Raw genomic sequence first — 9,386 nt, 5'->3', positions numbered from 1 at the left:
TCAAGACCTTTAGCACATTCCCATCAGCCTTGCTATGAATGTGTCCCTGCTGTAGTTTGTGAGGTTTAATTCTCTGGTGATGGTAGTGCAGCTGCCTTCAAGCTGGGGCCAGATGAATGTGAGTCGTGACAGCAGATGGAAACACTGGGCAGGATGAGCACATATTGATGGTGGGTAAGCCAAGGTCTTGCATTGTAATGATACAGGGCTGTTAGTGCAGTGATACTGGGGGCTAAATTACATAATGTTATCCAGTTTATACCTGGGAGAAGTCAGTTAATAAGGCAGGCCCAAGTGTCACAAGCATTATTAATCTCTTACATTAAAAACAAAACAGAGCAAAAAATCTGCACAATCAGAGCAACTACCTGCACAACATCTGTGCAGATGGGTAAAAATACAGGACAGTTTGTGTAATTACTGTGTCATGGACTAAAGTTTCTGACTATGGCATCAAAATGTTAGAAAAGGATCTGGGGAGGTGGGATTCCTCAACTTCAAGTGCTGCCACTCTACAGCTTAGTGAGATTAATCTTTTAAGGGTATGTTAAAAAGAGTGGTAAATGTATTAAACGGCTACTTTTGTAGGGGTTATTATGACTCAGAATAACCATAGTTATAAAGCAACTAAGGAAATTACACCTCTAGGTATGTTGTTCCTAGTACCAAAATCTGAGATTAAGCTGGACTGTTGTGGTTTTTAAGAGAGATGTTCATTTAACAAGAGACCTATCCCAGACTGGTCTCTTGTCTCAAAATGCCTTTTTCAATCCTGATCTGGGCAGGTGGTCCTATCCATATTGTTAAAGAAACTTTATTATGTCCAGTGAAAATTAGCAAAAAAAAAAACCCTCAAAAAACAAACAAACAAACAAACAAAACCAAACCAAAACGACGACAAAAAAACCTCCTAAAACACAACAACAAAAACCCTAACATTTTAAACTTATGTCAAAACAACTCTAAACCAGATTACTAGTAACAAAGTAACTTGTTAGAAGTGAAACAGTAAGACCTCAGTTATAAACAAAGCAGAAACTTGGTATACATGGTAGTTTCGGAAGAGCTTGAGTATGTAAATTTCATGTGTGAAACTCAGAACTTAATACAGAGTAATTATTATACCTTTACCAAACCATCATGAATCTTAGAAAGTCTTCTACTGCTTTAAACAAGTGTTTAAAGATCAGGAATTGAAGTAGAAGCTAGGAATCTTAAAGGCATTTTATTTCTAAGTTTTTCTTGCTCTCAATCACATCTACACAATTTTTAGTCTGAACACCCTGAAGTGCACATTTTCTCGCAATAAAAGGAAGCATTGTTTGTATTGTTTTGAATTATACAAAGTAGGCTTTAATGTTTTTAATGCTTTTTCAACACTTTGACAGTCAGATTCGACACGTCTGATTGTGAAATTACAACTTGAATTTAACTTGCATACTGTGTTTTACAAATAAATTTATCACTGCTTTGCTTACTGTAACTGAATTAGCACCATTTCCAAGTGTACCTGAAGAAAATGAATTTTCTATTTCTCAAATACTGGAATGAACATGGAGCTTTTAACCTCCACTTCACAATGAAGGCTTGTGGTTTCCTGGCAGGAGTTCATTCAGGTGATTCACATACTATGACAGTTCATTCTTTAATACTGTCCTTGGACAATCCTCCAGAAACACTTGTGGTGATGACCCCATTCAAGGGAGATGCAAACTGTTAAGTGAAGAATGGCCACTGCAATTCTGAAAGGCACAGAATATAGAGCTTACAAGGCTTAGTCATCAAAAGTGGAGAGGGATTTTACTGCTTCTTAAATAGGAGGGAAAACTGGAAAGGCGAGAAAGTAGTAAGCAAAAGAGGACAGTGTTGGCACAGTAACAAACTGGTAACAGAGAAGAGATGAATACATCATCTCTTAGGCTAGCCCTACCAAATTGCAGCAATATGTGGAGGGAGGAAGAAAATCTAACTCATTTTAAGAGAGCAATAATTTCATGAAAAAGATCACATATGATTGCCTGCAGTAGCAGGCAATTTATTCTTCCTGTATAGCAGTCTCCATAAAAAGGACTTTAATGTGAAGTTCTCCTGCTGTCTGGGTAATGACAGTCCTACTCAGCCTCGTTTTATGTACCTTTTTCTGAGCAGTCTCAGCTCTTCTGGATAAGGAGGTAAGAGTCCACAATAAAACACTTAACAATTTAGGCAAAGATTTGAAGGCAAGTTCTCAGAGCATCCTAAATACTGGGCTAGAAAATACCAGTGTCTTCTTGCAGAATGACTTGAGATCTACCCCTTGAAGTTACCAGATGTTTGGCATGGCTCAGGTCCACAAGCAACTTTTAGCTACCAGCAGAAAGCTCCACTGTGCCACTGGAGCTTTTTTTTCTTTTCTTTTCTTCACAACTATTCTATATATTGCATAATTGTTTTATATGAGAACAACTATCAGCTCTTCATTGTGTTGACCCTACATTTTGGCTATAACTTCAGTATTTATCTCAAGGATTTCCTCTGTGATTTGACTTCCTCAGCTCCTCTGTACTCCACCATGCATTATTTACCTCCTCAGTGTTTCTTACCTTCTAAAACACTACTATATCAACTTCTTATTTTTTTAAGGCTAGGTTGCAAAGCCAATGAAACTTCCTTGATCTGAAGTACTCTGTTAAGAGATGTTTTTCACAGCCTGAATCTTACAGGACACACTCTTAAATATCCATCTGCTCCACTGAGATGTCCCTATTATACAGGAAATGCACCAGTTTGCCTTGATACCATATTAAGCATTATAATCTTTGCTCAAGACATTAACAAGGGACTTGCCACACAGTTGATCTTGATGCATAAGATGCATCTCACCATTGTCTTTTAAAGGCACAGCCTTCACTTACACTCTGGCATGCATTTTGGGGAGGATGTATAAAATTAATTAACTAAGATCTTGTAGTTTATGCACACTTCTTGATTTGATGTTTCCAAACACAACAAACAATGTTTTGTGGCTTGAAGGAGAGCCCAGTGTTGTAGGAAATATTGGATTTTGCCATAAACACATTTGGATACAGACTTCTATAAGCTCATCAGAAAGAAGAATCTGAATTTTGTTGATTTTCTGCATTTAACTCCTCCACACTCTCAATGCACATATATTTATAAACTTCTAGGACAGGATCATCACCTCTAATATTGTACAGAGGTGGTGCCCATGGAAAAAGGTGCCCTGAAACTGTATTACAATGAAGAGAAGGAAGTTTAAAACATGAATCACTTTGAATAGGAAACAAAAGATCCTTCTTCAGCAACAAACATGAACATCCATTAAACCAGCCTAGAAACTTGGCACCATCACAAAGAGGCTGAGGTAACCCAGGACAACATCTCTTCCAGACTGAAAAGGATTCACAAAATCAATTAGCAGTTCATTCTTTAATTAAATGAAGATTTACACAAACAACAGAACACTTTGGAGAAGTATAGGCACATATTGCCACAGAGGGGTTTCCTACAGCCTTCAATTCTTTATCCTCCCAGTTTGGTTTTTGTGCAGCAAAGGCAAAGCCTTTATTGGATAAACCCCAAAAATGCATTACCTGAACTCATTTTTTTCTTTTCAAACAGAAGGAGGAAATTAGTTCCTGCTAAAGATGTTCAGAACAGTCATTTTGCAAATGGTGCTGTGAAGCTGATCAGAAGGGAATGTGTTGTAGCATAATTGCCCTATTTCAATGCATTATCCTGTAATAACAATCTGCAGCACGGCTGTGCTTCATGGAGAGGGAGAGAGTGCTACATCCAGCAGGAACCTCAGTACGTGCACATTCCAGAGAGAAGCACCCTCCTTTTCTAATGTTGGAAGGCAGCCCATTACCCAGCTTGAGCCTTTCAGATTCTCATTTCAGGACAGAGATAGAACTTGCTTCATTGGCTGCAGCTATTTGCTGTTTCTAGTTATGACCCTTGAGATTAAGCCAGGCTCTGAGCCCTCAGATTCTCTTCTGAAACGGTGAACAGCTTTTGTTCAACAACATAATAGGAAACCACTTTTTGGCATCCAACCAAATGAATATTTGAGTGTTAGCTTTTCAAAAGCTCTCTCATTAATTCAAGAAAGAAACCTCTTTAGTTTTGTTTTGCTGAAATAGACAACATGTTACACTAGGCTGCAACTTCTGAGAGCTGTAGGTAGAGAATACTTCCCTTCCTTGCTGCTGGAATCCATGCCCTTGAGCATTCATTTGTTTGCAACGGCAGAAAGTTGGTCCCGAATCCTTCCCAGACCTTCTAACATAGTGTCCAGGGTTTCTTTGCTCAGTTCCACAGTCAGTGCAGAAACAACAGGATTATTTCCACATAAGGCAGCATCTTCCTGAATCTTAAAATAGGAATGCAGATGTTAGTTGTATGAAAAATTAATTTATGTGTTTTTTCAGAGCCACTACAAAAGTCAGTGTTTAATACATATATTAAACAAAATGGTTTGATTTGGAATCCAGCTCCATCATCCTGAAGAACCATGGCACATTTTCTAAGCTCTGTGCCTCACTAGTGAAGTGCACTCCCACTGACAGAGTGCAAGTGAACATCTACTGCCATGACTATTTAGGATATTTTGAAGATACTTGTGGCAGGAATCCACGTTTGTATCAAAAGTATCTCAGCAGATACCACAGAGAATACCTAACTCCACCCCACACACAGAAATTAGATTTTAATTCCTCCTCTGAATCCCACTCAAATGATTTTAATTGGTTGGGGTGATCCAAAACTCTGCAGAACACAAGCAGTAAGTTAGATATACTCCCCAAATTATAGATGTGGCCAGTGAAGGAAGGTATTAGTAGTATCAAGTAATTTCCCAACTAATGAAGTCAGCTAAACACGCTGATGGAGCGCCTAGAATTAAAGGATGATGGCTTCGTGATTTATCTCCTTTTTTTCTGTAGAGAACAATGGTGACTAGGAGCAAACATGATGATTTCTCACATTCTCATGCACACAGAACTTATGTGCAAGAGGGCTTTCATCAGAGACATCATTCCCACGCTCTGTGGCATTTCAGGTATCATCTCTACTAATGACCCGCCAGGCAAAAGGCAAGCACCAGATGCCTGTCTGAACTGGTTTGTCCTGGCAAGTCAGGTGTTGGATTTCATTATTTCTGTCCTTCACAGGCACTCCATTACCTTTAACTGCAGCAGGCAGGTAGGGACTGCCATTCTTGCAATGCTGTCTGAAGATGTCTTGATGTCCACCCTCCAGTCCATGTCCACCAGCCGAGGGAGGGAGACTGGGGGATTAAAAAATGGCTCTGTTAGGCTCAGAGGCACACAATGGAACACCAGACCCTGGAACCTGTGACTACCACCATGCACAGGCCTCTCCACTCTGGCCCTAAGAAGTGTACAAATTTAGTTGCTACTACGTGGTTTCCCATCATTTTACTCTGGGATAAACCAGTCTCTGAAGGCCTCCTCATGACTGGAAGGGCAAAAAGGGTTTTCCCATCACTACAGGCAATGACAGTTCAGTGCAAGAAGCAGAGGTCAATTCCCAAAGCAGATGGGAAAAGGAGAGCAGTGAGATGTTCTTCTCCACATCTTTATGCCCTGCCTTGCTGCCTGCTACACCCAACTAGTGTCTCATCATGAGTTGCTCTGGACCTGCATGCTTATTGCTCTGGTAAGAAAGCACTCATGAAAGCTCGTAAAATCCAGCAGTATAAAACATGTTATTTCAAGTTCCCCACCCTGGGAACCAAAGCATCCTGCAGTACAGCAAACGTACTGGCAAAACTGCAATCTTCACATTCCTTACAAATATCATCCTAATTACATGCAGCCTAGCAGAAACCATTTAATATTGACACCAATAGCTCAAAGCTGGAGACCTCTTGGGCCCACCCCAGTAAAATAAGACAGATCTAACTTGGCTGACTAAGAGCTGTCTCAGTAGGCAATTGCAGCCTGCCTGGACTCTGCCTATTGTAAGATGCTTAGTGTCCTCCCCAGGGGTTGACTGCCAGCCTTCCTACTGACTACAGACACTCAAGTCACTTCCTCTCTGTGCTTTATTGCATAATTGAATTTTCTTTCTGTCTGGGGAAAGGCTCTCTCCCTGCTTCTGCTGCTTCCTTGCACAGAGCTCCAGGGGGCAGTGCACCACTAGCTGCCTTGCTCCTGCTTTTGGAACAAATTCCAGTTCACAGACTGTCAGGGCCAGCACTTGGCAGCATTTGCAACAACACAAAATACATCTGCTTAGCCTTGTATGTTAATTTGCAAAGACTGATTGCTGGTGGCTTGGGAGGGGCAGGAAACCTTTCACTTTTTTATGTTAACACAGATCAATCTGTTGGAATGTCTGCCTTGGACCACTGCCTTGGTCCCTATGCAATGCATGTCAGATACTTCATGAATACAATACTAAGATAACCCATTATTTCCTAGCAGACAATTCCTGAGATTACTACTTACTCTGACTGGCTTGTGCTTCATTTCTCCAAGCAGAGCTGTGAAAAAAAATGGAGAAAACAATATCAACAGTGCTTTGAGGGGGGAAAAACAAGGTAAGCATTTAGGGTGGCTCATCCCCAACTGAAGAGTCACCAGCAGTAAGCAGGAGACAGAGACTCTCTTTGCTACCAGTGCCACGGAAAGGCTGGGACTGGTGGGTAATGGTAGGGAAACTGGTGACCAACCACGGGTTCTTCTGGAAGGGCAGCTCAATAAAAGCACGTACCTTTCTCCCTGGTTTTATCAAAGCAACGGGCTCCAAGCATTGAGATGTACAAGGAGAACTGCCCTCCTCTGCCACCACCTCATGTAGCCTCTTTCACATACAGTGCCTCTGCACCCGAGCCATGGGGACAAGTGGATGGATACCTAAATACTACTTAGATTTTCTAGTGCTGAAATCCAGCCCTCTAAGTTTTATTGTCATCAGTGGCATTTTTTTCACCACACGGCTATTTAGGATATAGGGGGTTTTGCATATTGGGAATGTGGCCCACATCTATTTCAAAAGTCATGGGAAAACTCTGTGTGCCCATTGCTGTGTTTCGCTGGGCATTCCACTCAGATATGTATTCTGTTCAACTCTGCTCATCCCAGCCTGTGTGATTATGCCCAAGGCACACAAAATTTACAGAAAAAAGACTCTGCATGTTGCCAACTATCTACGTATCAAACCACATACACAGGCCTTAACTCTCCAGACGAACACAAATGGCAGATGAATAACACTTACATATTCTCCAAGATTATCTTAGTCAAGAGGTTTTTCAGATTTTGGTGGAAGTTTTCTGGGAAGAGAGAGAGGATGTCTTCTGGCGCGGTGAAGCCGCGGTACACCACGTGCCTGGTGAGGTTGTGCAGAGCACACACCAGCTGTGGGGAGGCAAGAGGAGAAGGGGCTGGGCTGAAAAGCATTACACACAGTACAGGACGGGCCTTCTTAGCCAGGACACACAGCTTATGCTCCGAGACCCACACCACCAGAGCCCTGGGCATCCAAGTGCGGCCCGACAGCCTGAGCAGGGCGGGGTTCACTGAGCTCCCCAGCGCCCTCGGCCTCGCACCCTCAGCCCATTCATTCCCTCCCGCCGCGGGCAAGGGCCGCTGTTACCGCGCCCGTCCCGTTTCAGCAGCCGCCGCGGAGCCCCGCGCCTTCCCCAGGGCCTGGGCCGCCCCCAGGTGTGCTGGCCCCGCACACTCCCGTTCCCTCCTTCCCTCCCTCCGGGGCCCGCGGCCGCCCTGCCCGGCCCGGCCCGGCCGTACCTGCTCCGCTTCCTCCGCGCTGACGGCGAGCCCGGGGCAGGCGCGCTGAGCCAGCGCCCCGAGCGCGGCGGGCGGGCTGGAGAAGCACTCCTGGCACAGCTGCCGCACGGCGTCCTTCGACGGCGCCTGGCGGGGAAGGGAGCAAAGCGGGGGCGCTCAGCCGCGGCCCGGCGGCGGCGGCCCCGTCCCCCCGCGGCCCGGCCCCGCTCACCTTCAGCAGGAGCTGCAGCGCCGCGAAGTCCCCGGCCCGCAGCGCCGCCATCTTGGCGCCCTCAGCGCGGCCGCTCCGCCCGCCGCCATCACGAGCCCGTCACCGGGGCGGGGTCCGGGACGGGGAAGGGACAGGGGCCGGGGCACGGGCAGGGATAAGGACAGGGATAGGGGCAGGAACGCGGACACTGACAGGGATACGAATACACACAGGGATAGGGACATGGACGGGCACTCAGACTCCGACAGGGATACGGGCAGGGCCAGGGAGTCCTCGGTGTGTGGCACTGCCCCGGCCGTTCCACTCGGCGCGTTTTCTACCCTCGGTGCAAAACTCTGCCTTGGAATTCTGCTGTAAACGCGCCGCTTTGAGCCAGCGGGAGCGGGACGTGAAGGATTTGTCATGGCGCTACCGCCGCTGTACCGTTACCTTTGCAAGCGGTGTCTTTCACTTTTTAAGGGATTTAAACAAGTCCTCTTTCTGAGAGAGAACGGCTTCTCTTTGCTGTGTGTGGCTTCCAGCACATCTGGCTCCAGGGCATCACTAATCTATGATCTTTCCCCATCCCCACCTCTGTCACATTCCCACCCTCATTTCCATCTCTCTGTTTGTCAGCAGAATATTGCACAGTGAGCAACGCAAACATATAAACCATTCTTCCACTGGGCTTCACAAGCCTAGCAGGGAACAGGGTTTACTCTTGCAGAGAAGCAGATACCACACTACACACTAGGATAGAACAGAGAGTGGAGGATGGTGAGATATTAATTTTAGGCTTCCAAAATGAAAGGTGGGTTAAACAATAACACCCCTGTGGGAAGAAGTGAGGGGTGGTGGTTAGAGGTCAGGGTTTAAGAGCCGGGAAACCAGAGCCAGGTTCTCTTGACCTTGCTTTGGATGAATCAAAGTAGGCCAGTTTTGTCACGAGTGCCAGGAAGGTATTGGAACCCTCTGTATAACACACACTGTCCTACAGTAGTGAGTGTGGGCACTTACTAACATCAGCAGTAAGTGTGGAGGTTGTGAAAGGATAAACAGAATGAAGGCACTGTGAAAAAAGCAACACTGCGTTACAATCTGAGGAAATATGCCTAAAGGAAACGGGGATTGTTCACAGGATATACATGTACTTGCATCATTGACCTCTTATAATCTGCCTGCTTGTCTTGTTCCCAAACCAATAAGACTAGGTAAGTTTTCTGCAGTGAGAGGTAAGCAGAATTTTTCAAAGCAGTGACACTTCTGAAATGCCATATCTAGCTGCGTGAGAGAGACACATTTTTTCAGAGCCTTTCTAAAGCAATGACTTTACAAGGCTTTAGTAAAATCAGGTTGACTCATGTACTGGGTTTCTGTAGTAAGGTTCTGGTAGTGGGGGGGCTACGGGGGTGGCCCCT

At 44.8% G+C, this 9,386-nt stretch overlaps 1 protein-coding gene across 2 annotated transcripts; it reads right to left on the bottom strand.

Moving 5' to 3' along the window:
* Nucleotides 1–664: 664 nt before the first annotated feature.
* COMMD9 (COMM domain containing 9) lies at nucleotides 665–8,046 on the bottom strand (the record flags this gene model as incomplete). Of its 2 annotated transcripts, XM_083864132.1 has the most annotated exons (6): nucleotides 665–4,375; nucleotides 5,187–5,290; nucleotides 6,477–6,511; nucleotides 7,249–7,388; nucleotides 7,779–7,904; nucleotides 7,990–8,046. In XM_083864132.1, the coding sequence occupies 6 exons, from the start codon at nucleotides 8,038–8,040 to the stop codon at nucleotides 4,235–4,237; spliced, it is 597 nt and encodes a 198-aa protein (XP_083720258.1). In that variant the 3' UTR covers nucleotides 665–4,234. The 2 variants fall into 2 exon arrangements, with proteins under 2 accessions (XP_083720258.1, XP_083720259.1); XM_083864133.1 differs by lacking the exon at nucleotides 7,779–7,904 and having other exon boundaries at nucleotides 666–4,375; nucleotides 7,990–8,040.
* Nucleotides 8,047–9,386: the final 1,340 nt, after the last annotated feature.

Source organism: Zosterops lateralis (genome assembly GCF_965231275.1).
Source record: "Zosterops lateralis genome assembly, chromosome: 6".
NCBI classification, from domain to species: Eukaryota; Metazoa; Chordata; class Aves; order Passeriformes; family Zosteropidae; genus Zosterops; species Zosterops lateralis.
Note: the sequence above shows the minus strand (reverse complement) of the source record. Positions and strands in the feature narration are given on the sequence as shown.